Source organism: Oreochromis aureus, linkage group 7, assembly GCF_013358895.1.
Source record: "Oreochromis aureus strain Israel breed Guangdong linkage group 7, ZZ_aureus, whole genome shotgun sequence".
NCBI lineage: Eukaryota > Metazoa > Chordata > Actinopteri > Cichliformes > Cichlidae > Oreochromis > Oreochromis aureus.
Window position 1 is genome coordinate 59,317,560 of NC_052948.1, and position 19,708 is coordinate 59,337,267.

General features: G+C 40.8%; 2 protein-coding genes across 2 annotated transcripts; one reads left to right on the top strand and one right to left on the bottom strand.

Moving 5' to 3' along the window:
- The first annotated feature begins 3,759 nt into the window (after nucleotides 1-3,759).
- On the top strand, nucleotides 3,760-13,510 carry pla2g15 (phospholipase A2, group XV). The gene is made up of 7 exons (XM_031734211.2): nucleotides 3,760-4,094; nucleotides 6,448-6,604; nucleotides 7,747-7,865; nucleotides 7,984-8,082; nucleotides 9,235-9,459; nucleotides 10,648-10,760; nucleotides 11,571-13,510. Exons 1-7 carry the CDS (start codon nucleotides 3,956-3,958, stop codon nucleotides 11,970-11,972), a joined length of 1,254 nt encoding a protein of 417 aa, XP_031590071.1. The 5' UTR covers nucleotides 3,760-3,955; the 3' UTR covers nucleotides 11,973-13,510.
- usb1 (U6 snRNA biogenesis 1) lies at nucleotides 13,161-19,038 on the bottom strand. Its single transcript, XM_031734212.2, has 7 exons — nucleotides 18,725-19,038; nucleotides 17,906-18,045; nucleotides 17,629-17,812; nucleotides 16,481-16,534; nucleotides 15,788-15,893; nucleotides 15,389-15,469; nucleotides 13,161-14,374 (listed from the first exon to the last, which is right to left on the bottom strand). The coding sequence occupies exons 1-7, from the start codon at nucleotides 18,889-18,891 to the stop codon at nucleotides 14,267-14,269; spliced, it is 840 nt and encodes a 279-aa protein (XP_031590072.1). The 5' UTR covers nucleotides 18,892-19,038; the 3' UTR covers nucleotides 13,161-14,266.
- Nucleotides 19,039-19,708: the final 670 nt, after the last annotated feature.

Consider the following 19,708-nt stretch of genomic DNA (forward strand, 5'->3'; position numbering starts at 1 on the left):
GCCGAATGGAGAGGTTACGTGGGATAAGCTATTTTGAACAAGTGGGTTTTGAGTTGGGACTTAAAGAGAGAGAAGGAAGGTAGAGATATTTCTTAAATCAGGAGGTAGGGAATTCCAGAGTCGAGGAGCAGAGCAGCTGAAAGCCCTGCTCCCCATGGTGACAAGACGGGGAGAGGGGACGGAGAGTGAAAGGGAAGAAGAAGATCTGAGACAACGAGATGGGGCGGTGATGTTAACCAGATCAGAGAGATATGGAGGAGAGAGATGATGAATAGCTTTAAATGCGTACAAGAGTATTTTGAAATTGATACGATACTTGACCGGGAGCCAGTGAAGCTGCTGCAGAACAGGAGTGATGTGCTGGATAGAAGGGGTCCTGGTGATGATACGGGCAGCAGAATTCTGGATGCGTTGAAGCTTATGGATGGATTTTTGAGTAAGACCAAAAAGAAGTGAATTACAATAATCAATCCGGGAAGTAACAAGGCTATGGACAAGAATGGCAGTGGCATGTGGGGTGAGAAAAGGACGGAGACGATTAATGTTGCGCAATTGAAAATATGCAGACCGAGTGACATTATTAATGTGTGAATTGAAAGATGGAGTACTGTCGAGGATGACACCCAAACTTTTCACAGAGGAAGAAACGGAGACCGGCGAGTTATTGATAGTAATAGAGAAACTGTTGGTTCTGGATAATGTTGATTTAGTGCCTACTAAGAGGAGCTCGGATTTATTACTATTGAGTTTAAGAAAATTAGAAGAGAACCATGAATTTAGTTCAGCTAAGCAGAGGGTGAGGGAGGATGGGGGAAGAGCAGAATCAGGTTTAGTGGACAGATAAAGCTGGGTGTCATCGGCATAACAGTGAAAATGGATATTGTATTTACGGAAAATATGTCCAAGCGGTAGAAGGTAGATAATGAAAAGAAGGGGCCTCAGGACAGATCCCTGGGGCACACCAGTGGTCAGAGGAAAGGGCTGAGAAGTAAAGGATTTGAGTTGAATGAACTGAGTGCGATCAGACAGGTATGATTTAAACCAGGCTAGTGGAGTATGGGAGAGACCGATGGAGGCTAGCCTACTGAGAAGAATGGAGTGAGAAATAGTGTCGAAGGCAGCGCTCAGATCAAGGAGGATAAGAATGGAAAGTAAACCGGAGTCAGCTGCCATAAGAAGATCATTGGTTATTTTTATAAGTGCTGTTTCAGTGCTATGGGAGGGGCGAAAACCAGACTGGAACTGTTCATACAGATTATTATTAGTTAAATGTGAGTGGAGTTGTGTGGCAACTATTTTCTCAAGAATTTGATCAAAGGTTGTATATATGATGAATTCATCAAATTCCAGCCTCTAACACAGTGCGCTAAATCTTAGCTTTGAATGTCCAGTATATTCTAATCAGTGCAATTTAAGCATTCACTGAACCTACAGTATCCATACCTGTGTGGCAAATGTGTGGTAAAGACACAGATAATGAAGTTTAATTATTAATGCAATATACATCATGAAAAACGAAAGCTGAAATTGATTCAGTTTAGTACTTTTCTCTGTATGCTCTGTGATTATAAAGGCGTTAAATTCTGCGATATATACTGTAAATGATTTTCACAGAAGTCTTAAAGTACTTAAATCACTGCTGATAGTCTGGTTGTTTATATTTTCACGTTTTTGTGTCTGTAGGGCTGTTTGATGACGATTTGGACTCCTCTGGGAGATGAGGACACACCCACATCTGTTCCATACTGCAGCCATGGATGGTGTTACATCTCTGAGTCAGCTTTGGGCCATCACACACGCTTCGTAGCAAGGTGAAGCTATGAGCTAGAAAAATCCAAGCAGACAGCCCGTGTCTGTCCAACCAATCAGAGAGCTCCTTACATCCCACGGTGTGGCTAATTTGAATAGCCGCACGATTTTTAAAATGAAGTTGTTAATCCAACAGCTAATCCAGCAGCTAATCCAGAAGTTAATCCCTGAGCGAACAGGAAAGGGAAATGGATTTTGAAATGCAGTTTATTAAAGTGCAATTGTAAAAAGGATTTTGAAATGCAGTTTATTAAATTGGAATTCAAAAATGAATTTACAAATGCAGAATTTATTCTACAATTCATTATTTAAGCACAGAAATCTTTATTTTGATGTGCGTGGCTCTTGTGGTCCTCCATACCAACCAGGTGTTGTGCCAAAATAGTTGCCCCCGTCAGAAAGTGCCTTCCCATCCTGCAACTGCAGAATTTTGTAAGGATCACATAATTCTAATCTTTAGATAAAGCTAAGATTCATAGACAAATATATATTATTATTCTTTGTTTTCAGGAGTCATCGTGCATCTATTATGTACAAGCAGTATAAATAAAAGCTTCCTCTGCTGGTGGATATTTTACACTGATGTCACACTGAATCTGTAAAATAATAGTTTAGAGTTAAAATAAGATTTCAAAGGAACTCTAAATAACTTGATGCCAGCATCACACTGTTTTTCCCTGCAGAGGGACATTGATTTGTCTTGTCACATGTTTCACATGTTTTTTAAAAAACAGTTTATACTGTATACTGCACTTATTACTTTACTCAAGACCCCACATTATCATATCACTTCAACAGATAAGTTTACTCTCAGACTGCTGGTTTACTTTACTTGTGGTTCCTACAATAATTAAAAGTAGAATGTATCAGGGTGAGGACACTTGTGGCAAAGACTCCACTTGTGTGGGATGTTTGTGTCACAAACTCCAGCTTGGCATATGTCTCTCTTGTGTTCTGGATCGAGCTCTAAAATGCTTGGGGGGGGGTACAATTTATGAAAGAGAGGGTATGGGCAGGTGTAAAAGTCATGCAATGTTTATTTGCGATTTATAATGTGTTAAAAATAATGAAGTTAACAAAAGAAAAATGTGGGGGAGGAGGACCAGGTGGTTGAGCCAAATCAAAGAAATTAATAGTGCCTACAACTTCTCTAAAGGTCAAGTCAACCAATGCTCAAACAAAAAGGCCCATCTACACAAGGGGTCAGTCAAAACCACACGAGAGGTATCAACCGCACAACCTAGTGTTTCTAATAACTGTTGCTCTGTTACATATCTACAGGGTACCCCCAAGCTTACCTGTCCAGCCTCCTAACACAAACATTCTATTCACACACAAAAACTACTAAGTCACAGAGAGCCAGAAGCAGCCTCAGCTGGCCAGGGAGGTGCCCTTTTGTAATGATCCCTGGCGAGTTGGCTTACTCGCCAGGGATTGGGCTTACTGTGCCCAGATCAGCTAATAGATGTATGCCAATTAAATTTGAATGGGCCAATAGGTGGAAGCTCTACACCTGGAAGACAAGAGAAACAGAACAACAACAGTGCCACTTATTGTGGCATAAAACATAGGCTTTCAAAACCTCAGCTAATTTGAATAACTGACAGGTACAACCACGTGATCTAAGAGGTTGGAGTTGGACTGACTTGTTAAGGAAAAAGATCTTTATTTTTATTTTTAAGTTGTTTTTTAATGTATTTGCTAAATAAAACACATTGTGGTAGAAAAGAGAGGATGGATTATATGGATTATATGGATAGAAAGAGGGGACACATTTTGGTAGTGTATAGTTTAAGGTAAATAATCATCCAAACGGTACAATTAATATATTGATATTAATATTATTATTTCCTCTACTTGTAGGCATATCAGAAATAAGAAGCTTGCAGAACAGTGGACGCTTTTACTTTGAAAGAGGTGGCTCCTCCTACCCCTCCTGAGGATGGCGGGGGGGCACTTTCTTAAAGGCGTAACTGTTTTTTGCTGGACACCGTTTGCTCTTAAAATCCGGAACTCGTGATCATTCCCGTTGAGTGCTCGTCGACAGAGGTAGTTTACCCGCAGCTGTGGGCTTAGCAGCAAACCGCAGCCGGCTCCACACACCGCGGAGGTATTATGCTCTTCAGGCTATGAGATATCAGGAGTCATGGCGGGTTGGCACCGGGTAACTGCCTTCTGTGTCGGGCTTTTATTAATGCTGTTGTCGGCACCCAGCTCCGAGAAACCGGCGGGGAAATGTCTCGGCGAAAAGCCTCGTTCACCCCCCAAACCCCCGGTCGTCCTCAGTAAGTGTTTCCTTCATCAGTTTATTTCTTAGTTTGTCTTCTGTTGCCAAATAGTTGCACAACTTGCTGTCATCTCTCAGTTAGCTAATCGGCAGCTGGCGATTTCGAAAGGAGACCAAACTCCATTTAAAGGGGGTCAGATTTAAGTTCTCCTGATGTTTATCAGCCATCATGTTAACTTAAAAATAATTCTGTATTTATCATTATACTACTTGGCAAGTCTTCAATTCGGCTACAACATATTACACATAAGTCAATTCATTTTGAACTTTTGTAAATGATTGGCCTGTTGTTGTGGTTGTCATCATCTGCCAAAACAGAGAAATCCTCGTGTGTGCATCTCGGATTTCAAGACTCTTATGATCAGATAATATGACGTTTCATTATTATAGCTGTGCATTATCAAAATAAACTCTAAAACACGTTCCCACAATAAATGCCGAGTTAAAATTTGCTTTCAAGCGAGGCGTCCTTAAATTGTTGGATTCTTTAACGAGGGTTGGTTCGATTTACTTAAGAAATAAGAAAGCGGCTATCTTCATCTATCTGAAAACAAAAAAACACATATAACTGCACTGCTGTGGACAAGACTGACTGATTAACGTTATTTGAGGAAAGATTTAAACCTGCCAGCTGTGTGTCTGTGCGTGTGTGTTAAAGTGTAATTGTTTACAGCTCAGTCATCAGGTCATATGACTGAACGCGACTCTTCATCTCAACAGCCAATCAGCTCCTCCAGACGCTGAGGGAGTCTCTCCTCATACCTTTCTGGGCCATGTAACCTTTAGGAGTGACTTTGAAATAAATAAGAATAAAAAACGAAATGGTTTTACTTCAAAATCTTATTTTTTTTTTTCATTTCATGTTTTGTACATGTTTGGCTGTACTGTAGATTTCTTCTTTTTTTTTATACAGCTTACAGAAGGGAAAGCACAGGTGTAGTGACTTGTGTTTTATTCAGCTGAAACCTTCCCTGTCTTCTGAATTTAAGCATAGCTTGTTAAGAGTTGTAATTACACCTGTACACATTACAAGTACTATGTCTGGCATTAAAATGCCACAGCTGACAGACAGGCAGGGGTAGATTAGAAAGAAAAGAGTGCAGTGGGAAAAGGAGAAAGATGAGTGCCAACTGCTGCATTTTTGATTTAAAAACACAAATGGCACTTGAAAGACAGAAGGGGGGAAAAATAAAAATAGATATGATCGTGTGAGTGTCATGAAACACATTTTATGAGGAAGAGAAAAAACCACAATGCCAGAGGCAGAGAGGCCCAGAAGACCGGGGCCATTTGTTCCCCCCTCCTCGCCCTGATGCCAAGGGGCAAGAGCCCCACACTATCGGAGGTAACTGGGAGTTGACTCCTCCAGAGGCCGGCCATGCCGTCACGAGCTGATGACGGTCCCAAGGACGAGGGATTTTCAAGACACATCTGTATCTGCAGCCTCTGGCACCCCAGTAGTTCTTGTTCGGATTTTTGTCAGAAGGGAATTTTTGTTCCTTCACCATATGTATTACAGTTTCACATGATCACTCAGCTTTGCTGTTTCTGATTCAGATTTTGTGCTAATTTGAAGTAGTCCCAGTATCTGTGTGGTTTACAAAATCACTTACTGCAAGCACCGTATTGGCGTTTTGGGGACTTCTCCTGACAGATCATATGTCCTAGCTGACAACTGCTGACATCTGGCTGAAGCCATGAGTTTTTTTTTTTTTTTTTTTGTTTTTTTGCAACTCTGTTTTTAGATTTTATTTTTCCTCATTTATTTAACCAGTGGGTCATCCGCCTTGGTCAGTTGTGGCTTGCTTCACACAGACTGCAGTTTTCCCTCTTAACGTCCACCCGTGTGGAACCTGTGTGCGGAGACTGAGCGTCCCTTTGACACAAGTCTTTAAAGGATATATTTGTATTCTACTTCATGGACTAGTCATGAACTAGAATAAAAGTACAGTTCCCATGATGTCCACCTATAGTTTTGATTAAAGTGTCACTGGGGAAGTTCTGGGAAGGTTTTTGGAGTATGGGAACAGTAATACAAACTCCTCAATTGCTTCAGACCAAAGGCTGAATTGCAGCTGAATGTCTAAAGCATGTTTTTAAAATGATTGTACAGTCAGATGTGATGCATGCATGATGAGACTGACTACTCTGCTGGATCCATGGCTTACTAACTGATGCCTAATGCCAGATTAAATTTCTGTAGTTCATCCACTCCACTGAACAAGGTCTTCTGATTTAGAGTAATTTGCACAGCTTCTATATGGTTACATAAGTGCATGTTAATAGTCTAGAGGCTAAGTGCTGATCAATGTCCCTGATAAGTGAATCATTGCTAATGTTGCTCGTTGCAGTTCCAGGAGATCTGGGAAACCAGCTGGAGGCAAAGCTGGACAAACCCACTGTGGTCCATTACATCTGCTACAAGAAGACTAACACATACTTCACACTGTGGCTCAACCTGGAGCTGCTGGTGCCTGTAGCCATAGACTGCTGGATAGACAACATTAGGTGGGTGTCGATGCCTGAATTTGTCACATGAAGAAGAGAAAAGTACTGTTTGTCAGTCGCTGAATTAATTACCATTAACCAAGTTGCCCCTTTTATTGCTGTTTTTCTTCATTGATTGTAAAAAATATGAAATCTTAATGTGCTGTTTTTTGGTGGAGAAATGCTGAGGTGCCAATACCTGGATAAGATAGTCCTCGGCTTTATCAACAAGGTCTCTAGGATAACAAAGTGCAATCTGCTCAAAAATATCAGGAATTGAGTAAACTTGTACTTTATCATTCTTATGACTGTACTAAAGTAAAACATCTGGAGAGAGACGGTGTAAGAAAAATTCTTACTGTAGTCCTACTTTGGACTCAGATTAACTAATCCGGGTTGGTTAAATCGATCATGGGAATTTTAACCTGACTTTATTTGTGCTGAAATTTATTTTCACAAAGCATGAGCTTTTATTTTGAAATCAAAGCAATGGGAATAGATGATGTAAGCTTCAATCGGTTCTCACGTGACTGAATGATTTTCTCCAAGCAGCACATTTGTACTGCAGCTTGACCAGGTTACCAAGTTTTCAAGGGGTGATTGTATCCCATTATTGTGGCTCTGTGACTTCAGATCATGCCAATACCACTTTCCATCTCTGCTGTAGAGATCCCTGGAGAACAAGTGCTTATATTTGCCAATGTTGTTAGTGATCTTCACTTACTGTCATTCCAGTTTTGTTGGAAAGCATTCCTTATTTACCCACATTTCCAAAAAGGGATGGAAAGTGCTGAAGGAGTCAGCCCTACAGACACATAACAGAATTATTAACTGGAAAGTAAAATGACAGTTGGGGTTACAGCAGGGTACCTCCACTTGTAGCCTCTATAGTACAATGTAATGGCGGATTTCACTCGAATAAGGAACATGACCAAATGTAGCTATAGCATTTAAAGCTTGGCATGTTCCCAGATGCTCATTTCTGCTTTTCATACCAAACATCTTTACTTTCATCTGCGTTGTATATCTACAAACCGCACACATAACGGAGACCTAAAATGGGAAGTGTTTCTGTTGCCTCGTAAAGTGCGTGCGCGTGTGTCTTTGATTGACCGCAGATGCAGAACTGAGATAAATTGAATATTGCAAACTTGTGTGTGCAGGCTGATCTACAACCAGACCACACACACCACCTCTTCCCCACCAGGTGTGGACATCCGCGTCCCTGGGTTCGGGAAGACCTTCTCATTGGAGTACCTGGATCCCAGCAAACGCAGTGTGGGTGGGTTAAACGCCCACATTTTTTTGATGTGCTCTCACTGGGACCAGATTTTGTTGCTGATCAAATTTACTCTAATACCATATTTAATGCTTAATGTTTTCTCGTATGTGTGTTGCAGGAATGTATTTCTTCAGTATAGTGCAGGCACTGGTAGACTGGGGTTACACCAGAGATGATGATGTCAGAGGAGCACCCTATGATTGGAGGAAAGCGCCCAGTAAGCTACCACACTTGCAAAACCAGGCGGAAACATGGCCAGAAGTAGTGCATATATAAATAAATAAAATTAAAAATCACAAAACTGACAAGGGTAACAGGTGTATTTCATATATTTACTGGAACTGCTTTGCTCCAGTTCGCCTTTCAAAAGTTGATTCTTCTACCAGAAACCACTTGAGTTTTGGTTTCCAGCAGTTGTGAAGATAATGATGGGGATTAACATTATTAGTTGTATATTTTCTGCCCTTAAACGGGGTCAAATTTCCTTTTGCATCCATGCCCAGAGTGCTTGAAGTGAGCGTGTCATGCAGACCCACGTCCACTGTTTATTTTTGAGCAGGTGTCTTTAAAAAAGGTGCCTCATTTCTGTCATTCCTCCATAGACCACTTTTGTGGTTGTAGACCATTGTGATATAAGAACAGGCCAAGCATTCACCCCAGGTCGACTGGCGCTCTCGATTTCCAAATTGGCAACTGCAGTCTGCCTTCTTATATTCTAAGTCTAACTGTACCAGAATGGAGTGAAGCCACCACCAGCTCATTCGTATTTCAGTCCACAGTCTGTTAGAAACAAGACTGTTCAGGCGTGATGACCTGTGGTGTCTTGGACATGTGATATTTCAACTAGCTTATTACACAAGCATTAAAGATCTATATGCAGCCAGCTGTTTTGCAGCAACACATGAGTGACTCCTCAACATTTGGTTGGCCGGGACTTTCCTTAGTTTTCTAATTAACTAGTCTTATGAAGTGATTGCATAACTCTTGACATGCGTCTCTTTACTGGAACAGAAGGACATATAAAGCACAGTAGCCAGTATTTTGAAGAACATGTTTGTGCTATAAAGCAGCTGACACATTTGTCATGCACTGCATTTCTGCTTTCATGCCCTGCGCATAAAAAAAGCCTTGGAAGGTTTAAGTCTTCCAGGATGGCTTCGTCTCTTGAAAAAGTAGACTTGTGTAGAAGTGGATGTGAGAAAATGGTTTAAACCGGGAGGCCTGACTGGGATTTCTGCAGTGTGTCAAATTTCTTCTCATACTAAAGATTTGCCGTCTAATTAAAACAGCAAGAATTTTGTTTGTTTTACAGCCAGTGAGTGTCAGAACATTTTGTGTGTGTCATCATCTGCTCTCGTCTCTTCGTCAGATGAGAATAAAGATTATTTCTTGAAGCTGCAAAATATGATTGAAGAGATGGTGGAGAAGGCCGGTGAGCCTGTGGTGCTCATAGCGCACAGCATGGGCAACCTGTACACTCTGTATTTCCTCAACCAGCAGCCACAGGCTTGGAAAGATCGGTACATCAAGGCTTTCGTCTCTCTCGGAGCGCCATGGGCCGGCGTAGTGAAGACCTTGCGTGTGGTCATCTCTGGTAAGAGACGAACTGGCATTGCAAAAACAGTACTGATGTACATGTTGGTGATTACCCAGCACAATCACAAACTCTGTGCCTCGGCACCAGAATACTGTGAACAGAACATTTCTGGATCAGAAATGCTTTAAAAAAAAAAAAAAAAAAAAAGTCTCATAATTGGCTTATTTGTGCATAAAATTAAAACTGAGGTTCACAATGTAAAATCAGTCGTCTCCAGTTAAAATGCTGTACGTTGGTAATGTCTAATATAGAGAGGTTGTTCAACCAGCTCACAGTTGGCCACTAAAGATTAAACATTTACAGATGGGAATATTCAGACATATTAGATATATTTGACTATATATTTAGATATGTTACTGCAACAACTGTCCTGCTAATTGAACCAGCTTCCTCATTCATAGTTAGTTCTATGCAAACTATTTAATATGTATAATTAATGCTGAACTGTAGCATCTTAATCACAATTATCAGACATTTGCTGCTGTAATTGGCCAAAGATTCAGAATGAGAATCCCTGCTGTGCACCAAATTGAGGGCCCTCAAAACTACATCAGCAAAATGTAGTTTGACTGGTTTCTTTCTAATAGTTTAATCATTTACAAGCACAATGCAGTCACTAAACCACAATAGTTCAAAGAGCAGATGCAGTTAGAGGTCTTCAAACTAAAAATGTGTGAAAAATAAAGATGGATAACATTTGTTTTTGCATGTTAATCTACATGTTTTTTGCATTTTTGGAAATTCAATAATCAGCTAGAAATAAATCAGTTAAGACCCTCTTCGTGTAAACTTCAAACATTTATTTGTCAAAGAAATGTCTGGTTTTACAAAGGATATTAGGTTGTAACTGAATTTTACAGGCCAGTGTATTGGTTTATTAATGCCAGTCCAAGTCTAAGATCTACACTGGAGTTTACAGGAATTTAAAATTCTCTGCAACGGCAGTCTTCCACTCTTTGCTCTCCTGCTAGCCTACTCGAGAAATGTTCACCAAACTAAACCTGAAACTGACAACAAATATTTGAAATAAAATATCTTCTGCAAGAGCATCCCGACCAAGAGACTGAGGACTGCGGTGTATATCAGGTGTTTGCCAGGACATGCTTCCTTTTTCTAAGTCACCACTCAACAAAAGCTTTAGCTGTCTTTCAATTCTCCATCCTTTATTTCTGTTCCACTTTCTAGGTGATAATGACCACATCCCAGTGATCAGCCCGCTCAGGATTCGCTCCCAGCAACGTTCTGCTGTCTCCACCAACTGGCTGTTTCCCTTTGTCCGCTCCTGGCCCAAAGATAAGGTGTGTGTTTGTTTAAATGGGAATTAATTTTTCCTTCTATGTCAACATAAAGGTTTTCCTGACACGTTAGAGCAGCTTTACAGTAACGGTTGGTGATGTAGCTTTAGATTTAAGAAAGCTGTTGAACAGTAAGCTGTCACTTCATGCTGAGCTGTACGTCTGTACCCACACAGTAAACACTTCTGTTTGCTGCAGCATTGTGGCGGCTTCACCATTGTATTGGTACAGGGAAGCCAGACAGTCTGATGCAGAAAAGCAGTTTCAGTTTCAACACGCACTACCGCTCATCCCAAAGTCTAGTTTGTCTTATTTGTGCTGGTGACCACTGAACATGACTTTACTTTAGATAATGTGCACAGACGTATCAAAAGTGCCCAGAGGTATTACACGATGGCTGCCCAGTAGTGACACCTCTACAAAGCCTTTGGTTTAAAAGGTAGACGAGGTAAAGGGCTTGTTTCAGGTCATGCATGAGCTGATGGGTTGCATCAGTGTAAATATAAACGTGCAAAGGTATTTGAGCCAAGAGTAAATATGAAGCAGACATGAATATAAGTCCACATTAAACAAAGGGATTTGTCAAGAGATGCATCAGAAGCCTCTGTGTACATTTTTTTTGCAGCGAGCCAAGAGGGAGTGGTGACTATCAGATCAAAAATGGGGTAAATTAAAACTAAAAATTGCTCCAGGAATACTGTTGGTGGTTTTATTGGACTTTTGGCACCATTAAGCTGGCATTGCTAACAGACTGAGTATGATGACTTTGTTGTAATCATCAGAGGTGACCAAATCAAGTGTTTCCACCTCCAGGTCTTGGTCCAGACACCTACCGCCAACTACACTGTGCAGGACTACCATCGACTCTACTCTGACATCAATTTTGAGGATGGCTGGATGATGCAGCAGGACACAGAATCGCTGGTGGCTGACTTTACACCCCCTGGCGTGCCTGTCCACTGTCTGTACGGTGTAGGCATTCCCACCCCTGAAGCATTTCAGTACTCCGAAAAGTTCCCAGACGTGGACCCCACAGTGGTGAGCGGCGAGGGGGACGGGACGGTAAACCTGCACAGCGCCCTCCAGTGCAAACGCTGGATAGGAAAGCAGAAGCAGCCTGTGATGTTGGTCGAACTTCCACAAAATGAGCACGTTAACATGCTGCTCAATGTGACAACTGTGGACTATATTAAGAAAGTGGTGTTTTCTCCGTGATGCTGGCTGGCAGGCAGACTGCTCTGCTCGCCTTACACTGACGCACGGAGCCAGACGGGAACTGACGTCTCACCTGTCTGAACAATGATTGCCAAATATTCTCCGGTTATGCCGCAATGCTCAAGGAAAGTATTAAGGTTCTTTAGGACAAATGCAGGATGATATTTTTTTTCAAATTGATTTTTATAGCTGTTACTCTAAAGTTGTAACTCTACATGCAAAGATTTTAACTAAATTCACATGTGCTTTAATAAATGAGCGATGTTTTGATCTTGAATGAGATTTCTGACCTCCGTTTGACTGTATTGTGGTACAATTGTAACTAACTAAAGCATTACTGTATTTATAGCCTTTTCATTCCAGCTGATTATTATTTTATTTTTTTTTTATAAATCCTGGCTTTTTCAAAATTTCATCTTAGCTGTATATCGCTGGTTGTTAGTATTCATGTTACAAAAAGTGCATGCTGAAGGATTAGAACCATACTCATCCGACTTTTCGTTTTCAAAGATGGTTGAATTTGATGTGTTCTTGGAGTAAAGACTTCTCCTTTCTCCAATTTAAGCCTTCAAACTGTTCCTGAGGAAAGATGACACACTATTGGTCATAAGACAGAGTTAAAATCTACCAAATGTACTTTGGTGTTTTTAAACTTTTTAACTGATTAGTGATTTAAAAAATTGTTTTATCGGTGAAACTTTTCCAATTGGGTCTTATGAGGACAACTTTATTGGCTTACAAAACTCATAAAGTGGCCAAAGCAACATAAAATCTACCCTAAGGCTCAGATTTACCAATCAAAAAACTCTTTGTGAGGCTGCATGTAAGGCAGAAAGTGAACTGAGGGATCAGTGCAGTCTAGAGACCAGCCCGTGTGCTCGTAGGACACATGTTGCTCTTGTCGTCCTGCTAGTATGGGACTGTTTCATCATTTAAAGGTGGCACTTCTGCCTAATACTGAAAGCTTTTCTGGTTTAAACTTTAAATTCATATGAATCAGAGGAGTTTGTACCTCAAGGCACTTCACACTGGAAAGTCAGTAAAATAGAAGTCCAATAATCAGACAATCCTTGATAAGCAAGCATTGGATGACAGTGGAGAGGAAGAAATCCCTGTTTAACAGGAAGAAGGCTCCAGGTTAGGTTTGCAAAAGCCATGATTTGGCTTAAAACTCTTTTTTTTTTTGTAAACCTTCGTTTCCTCAGACAAACACTAGAGGTCTCCCACACATGACACTGACTTTACAACTGATTGTTTACATTTGTGGGTTTAAACTTTACTCTGTGCAGACGTATCAAAAGGTCTGTTTTGGGTTTCTCTCAGAGGGTGAGCCCAACCAGGGCTGGCCAGTCTGGGGAAGAGGGCCCCCTTCTGACTGTGTCTGGTACTGATCACACTGAATGCCATCATTTAAAGAGCTGATGCTTTTTGAAAATCTAAGATGGTTTGTTCAGGACAAAGATTTGATTTTAATAAATCCTAAGACTTTTGTATACATCAGGACAGAATGATTCAATAAATTAGTTCTTGACACTGGATTTCATGCTCTGAAGCTTAATTACAGCCACCAGGGGATGACTCAAGACCATGAGATGGGTTTTTCTTTTGTGGATGTGAAAAGTTAAAAATCAAATAATCTGTTCTGACGTGACTGTATTGTGCCATGCTGCCCCTCACCGGACCAGACCAAGATGATCTACTTATTCACGTGCTGCCTTCTATTCATTAAATTCTTTCAAATATTTGCAGTGAATCCCTGTTGTATACCTTACTCTAAAGCTCTGTTTTATTTTCTCCATGTATGGATGTTGTATAGGAAGATTAGGACTATGTGATTTATATGATCAAGTCAGGCGCCCACACAACCTTTGCTCTAACCACAGGAAGCCCCATTATTTCTGTTTGCCAGGGGGAGCCAATCAAAAATGTACAAAAACATGGAGCTAAAATTTAAAACGTACAGCTGTGACACTTGAGGTTTCTATGCTGACTAAATCCACAACTTCCCTGCAGCGACGCAGTAATGCATATGCCATAATTCTTCAGAGCTCTCACCGCTGTCCCATACGTAATGGAAAAGTACGAAAGAAGTAACAGCTTTATTTAAATACATAAAACATTTCAATACTTTTGCAGTTAGCCGTGATTGTGTTCGTTGGGGTGTTCCAGGAGTTTTTAAAGGACTTTAAAATGTTAGCATTTCAGTGAACACTGGAGTCAGAGCTGAGGTAACGAGTCTTCCTCATAGCTGTGCAAAGACAATATCAGCTTTACTCCATTAGTCACTTCATGTTTTAGGATTCCAGAGGAAAGCGGAAAGTCTTGTTTCCCGTCCTGCAGCGAAGCTCCGAGCAGTCCAGCCTCAACACAAATGGTCTGTCTTCATGGTCGTCTACTAGACTCTACAACATATTAAAAAAATAAAACAAATTCAGTTACATCTACTGCAGCTGGGCTAAAGAACCTGTGCTCTAATTTTGTTAAAACAGAGTTTGATAACTCCAAAATGAAGGAAACTCTGAGTCTTCTGCTCCAGAAAGAGGGTTAACTTTAACTTAAATTCAGTCAGTTACCTCGGGAATCTGTTAACCTAACCTGCTCGCTGTTGGGTTTTCTTCAACCTGAGTCTCTCTGAGCTCCCCTCTCATCGAGCCTGAAGCAGCTGACTAAAGTGTAACACCTTTTCATTCGTATGTTGATACTAAAGCACATACCAGAACACCTTATTTCACGCATGACCAAGGACACACAGATCTTTGGACACGTTTGGATTAATTTTCCAAAACTCTAAAACTCTGTGGCATTACGGCAGCTCAAACAATTACAATACATAACTAAAATATTCCCTGTTTAAATGAAGCATATGTGAAATACAGGATTACACTACAGTATATCCAGTTTTATCTTATCAATAAGTAACTGTGAATGCTCCTTTTATCCGAGCTTCACTGATAACTTGTGAAAAGCCAGACTGCTGACCAATCCTTGTTTAGTAGATCCTTTACAGTGAAAGGCAACGAGCTGACAATAAAGTAACAAAAATGAAGAGAAACTGATTTTGTGTAATTACTGCTTGGCCACTACAGGTTTTCATTTCCCTGTCTGGGTATAAAGTGCCATTTCTCACAGACAGGAAATGAATACGGTATATCAGCACTGATGTGTGACCCACTATTATCATATTTTTAAGAATAATTCAAACACATTTCAGTCAGACTGGTTCTTATCTGAGATATACTGAGTTTATTAATCACACCTGGACTCGCCTTGCTATGACAAGCAGTCTGGGCCCTTAAAATCAACTAAAGACAACTACAAAAGATTAACAAATTAGGAGGGACAAAGAAATCCTATAAAGATAACATAAACAGATGTCAGTGGTGGGATTTAGGAAAAATCACAAGTTGTCCGAGTACCTGCAGCTCCTGCATGCACTCCTCCATCTGCACTGTCTGGTCTCCCACACACCAGGCCAGACTCACGTGGAAGGATGGATCCTATGAAACACATTAAAGAACATTATAGGCTCTTTCAGTGCTTTTTTTCTAAAGATGAGATTATAAAATTATTATTATTATTTTTTTAAATTGGCTGTTTGTTCTCTGATGTGTCATATTAAAATTTCTGCTCGGTATCTGTGTTTAACACCACGCCTGCCCTTCGATCAGAATGAAAAGGCCGGTGCAAATGAGGAACATTGCGCTCAGTAATCAGGATGCTGCATTTAATATGGCATTACTAGTTCTACTACATTCAAAATCATCACACGATAGCTGGTAAAGCTGCAGATTTGTATGTGTGTGTGTTTAACTGACCTTATAGAAAGTCTCCAGGCGAAACTCTGTCATCGTCCTGTCAACAGTTCGGATCAGATCCAACAACTGAGCATGCCCAGTTGACACTTCCATCCCCAGGAATGTCCTGCAGGCAAAACACACACACACAGAAACTGGAGCAGCATACTTTTTGGCAGCAGATCTGAACGTTCTGTGCAACAATGACAGTATGTGTAAAGTATGAGGACCGTTACACATCCAGTTTGATGATATGCTAAATGTTATGTTTTCCCCTAGTTGGCTGATCTGGGGTGGTTTTTATTTCCTTGTTGAGGAATGCAGCTGTGAGCTGCAGCAAAAGTGCCGCTAAGTCACATATTTGACTTTCAGCTGTCCAGGATCGATGTCTATCCACCTTCAAGTTTAGGTGAAGGAACGCTTCTTTGAACATTTGCTTTCACATTCTAATCTTCTTTAGTTGCATGGTCACCTCTTTACTTCTAATGTTCACAGACATCTAAACGTTTATCCTAAAATCTAGATGATCTCACAATCAACATCGAACCACGTGGAAGCGCTTCTGTGCAATTTTGTGGCTTCGTCTCGAACAAAGCTCAGCCAGCATGTTTTATCAGGACACATGACAGTGAGCTGGTGTCAATGTGCTGAAGCTGCGTAACGGTCCAAATACTTACAGTTCGACCTGAGTTCGGATTAAAAACTCAACTGTACCTCGTTTTCTCTGCATTAGAGTACACGCGCAGTCTCCCTGCCGAGCACACGAACCTGGCGATGAGCAATACAACCAAAATGAGTGCGTCACCAGAGTTATAGATAACTGCATTTTTCTGCACGCTGTTTCTTTTATTTTTTCTCTTTTTACCATCTGGTCTTTTGATTTTAGCTTTTTAAATGTTAAAACTCTTTTGCATCTTATAAAATACTGCCACCTTACTTACCACTACATTAGTGTTGTCACAATAGCAGAACTTCTCACTTTGAAAGCTTGACATTTGAAGCAGGAAAAATGCAATAATACTTCAGATTTTTATTAAAATTAAATTTAATATAGCTGTGCCATGACGACAAGGTGCATTTTAATGTATTAGCACCAAGATAACAAACTGCTATTAAACTAAAAATTTGGCAGTCACAAGTCATTAACCCATGAGTGGACTTATTTAATACAGCTGATAATCCTGTATTTGAAACCTAGATTGACCTAGATTTACAAAATCAACAATTTCTTATTCAATCTGAACCAAAATGAGTGACTGAGTCCATAAACTCAGCAGGGAAGTGTTTACAGAAGTATGTTTTCCCATACACTTCTATAGGACCTGAGTCTTTTTTCCCCCACAGTTATCGCCATCTAGTGGCCTAAAGATTGAATGCAGCTTTTTAGGCACTCTGCCTTCACTTTTCCTACACAGAAGTGCATCCATGTTTGTTTGTTTGTTTTTTTTACCATCTGTGATCAAATTCACACAGAAGCTTCTGGGGGATGAAGCCAACACAGAGGTACCAGAAGCTGCAGTTCCTCCAATGGCCACTTGAGGGTGGCTACAAAAGCAAACCAACACCCACTGAGTCCCATGTTAAAATGCCCAACTTCAGAGATCAAATCTAGATGTTTACAGCCTGGTACACAAAATGTTTTTGACTCTATAAATTATATTTTCAATGTATTTAACAAGTCATTCATCTGGGTTTTTGTTAAGGTTTAAAGTTAAGAGTTTGACAAAAACTAAACTGGAGGCTTTGAGAAAAAGCAGAGCTGGACTCTACACATTAAAAAAGAAGCCCTCTTTTTGACATCACTGAAGTAAATAATTAATCCATGTCATTATAAGAAATAAAACAAACAAACAAAAAACAACCTTTTGCAGCCTGTAAGGCTTGACTTGAGGCTCTGTGTGAACGGCTGGATCCAGTGGTGTCTGAGCACCACTGTCTGGGACAGGCTGAGGTGGAACTCATCCTGCGCAGTCAAAACCACACCCCGGGCACCTGCTGCCGAGAGAATCCCATCCAACAGCTCCCCAAACTCTTCCTCAGGATGATCTGAGGAGACAGAGAGCAAAGCAGACACGAGGTGAGAAATCAGGACGTCATCTTCGTTGATCGGTCATCTGCTGTACACAGTGACTGCCTTACATGGGAAATAAACGTAGCTAGCCCAGTTTCCTCTTTCATGCTTGAAGGAGCGGATGCGTCCACCATGAAGAGAGCTGTCTTCAGTCTGTGAGTCCACCTCGTCTGGAAACATGGCCAACACACAGCCAGGGAGAGGCAGTCTGCAGAAAGCACAGCCAGGATGGAGTAATTCTTTTTACCCGACACGCTTTAATATAATTTATATTTTCCTCAGCTGTGACGTAAAGAATTCTGGGTGTCCTGGGAAAAACGGTCACTTTTGTTATTGCTTGATTGAACAATTATTTGCTCCATTTTAAGTTATTTTATCTGAAAATTGTGCCTTATAATGATGCAAAGTTATGTTTTTTGATCTTTTGTCTGCGTGAAAAATCCAAAGAGAGACACCTTAAAATCATGCTTGACAAAGGAAAGCATCAAATCCTCACAATTAAAAAGTGGGAAAATAACAGTTACGTAATTATTTTAAAAAGTTCATAGTCTTCAATTATAAAATCGTTTTGGTTTTTGTTCACTGTTTATGATTTCTATAGATATTATTGACCTTCACAGTTTATGTAGTTAGGTCAGTTTCGTGCCAGTGACGAGAACCTCAGTTTTTATGACTATTCAATTTGAGAAAGTTGCAGGAAAACCAGGTTTTGATGTCTTGGAGGCAAACAAAGAGGCAGGTGGATAGGAGAGGTATGAAATAACATGCCTATACTGATTTATTGTGTTACGTATTTATTTATAGATTGGGCAGGTTTGGTCTTCCGTAGCTCAGCTATATCACCAACGCTAACACCCGAGAGAGGGTTACACAGCCACGAGACACACCTTGATTTGGGGCCCTCTTCCTCAGTTTTGGGTTTCTTCCTCGTTGGCAAACCATCATCTTCCTCTTGGCACTTTCGGCAGGTAGTTTCACTCTGATTTTTGTCTCCTTCAGCTTCACCGCCAGCCTCACCGTCGTCCTCCGAGCTGCTGCTGTAGCCAACCAACATTTTAAACTACCTGATATTCCGCCACATTATTTGAAATAAAAGATCAACTCACGGCAGCACGTATAACTTTTAAACCATGCACATAAGGAAGGTGCCTGCCTTCCAGCGCCTTCTGCGCTTCACTTCCGATATAAACAACCTGTTGTAACCATAAATTAGGTTCCGGTGTAACATAACGCCTGCTGTAAATCAGTTCCCCCTTTCGATGGTTTGTGGATTAAAGAAAATGTGTAGGTATGTAGTGTATCAGCTGTGTGTGTTATGTGTATTAATGCACTGTGAGCTATTCGGAACAAAATATACCAAGTTTAAAAGAGCCATTTATAAAATATCACATTTTTTCTATTCTTTAAAGCATAGATGCGGAACAGGGAGAACAGTTTTTGCTAAATCTTACATTAAAGCCTTTACACACTGGGCTCTATGCTTGTGTGTGTGCGAGCGAGCATGCCAATTAACTCTTGCTTTATTCATGTTCCCGTGCGCGCGGGCAGAGGCTCAGTAGCTAGTCGATAGCAGGCTAGCAACTTCTAACAAAATGCACATCTTTCCGTGAGCCGCGAGGATGCCCTAGGAGTCGGACGCACGTTTACGTGAAATGATGCTGTTTGCGGGGCTGATGGTGAAATCGCGGGAGAATTTCCGCGTGTTTTAATGAGCCGCAAATCACAATTTTTTCGCCCCCTCGGAGCCACAGCGCTTGAACAAGAGAGCATCCGAGCACCTTTTTGCGGATGTGAGGAAGGGACCCAGCGCTATTTATGGGGAGCAGCTAACCTACGACCATACAGAGAATACTCAGCAGGCTTGACTGGAC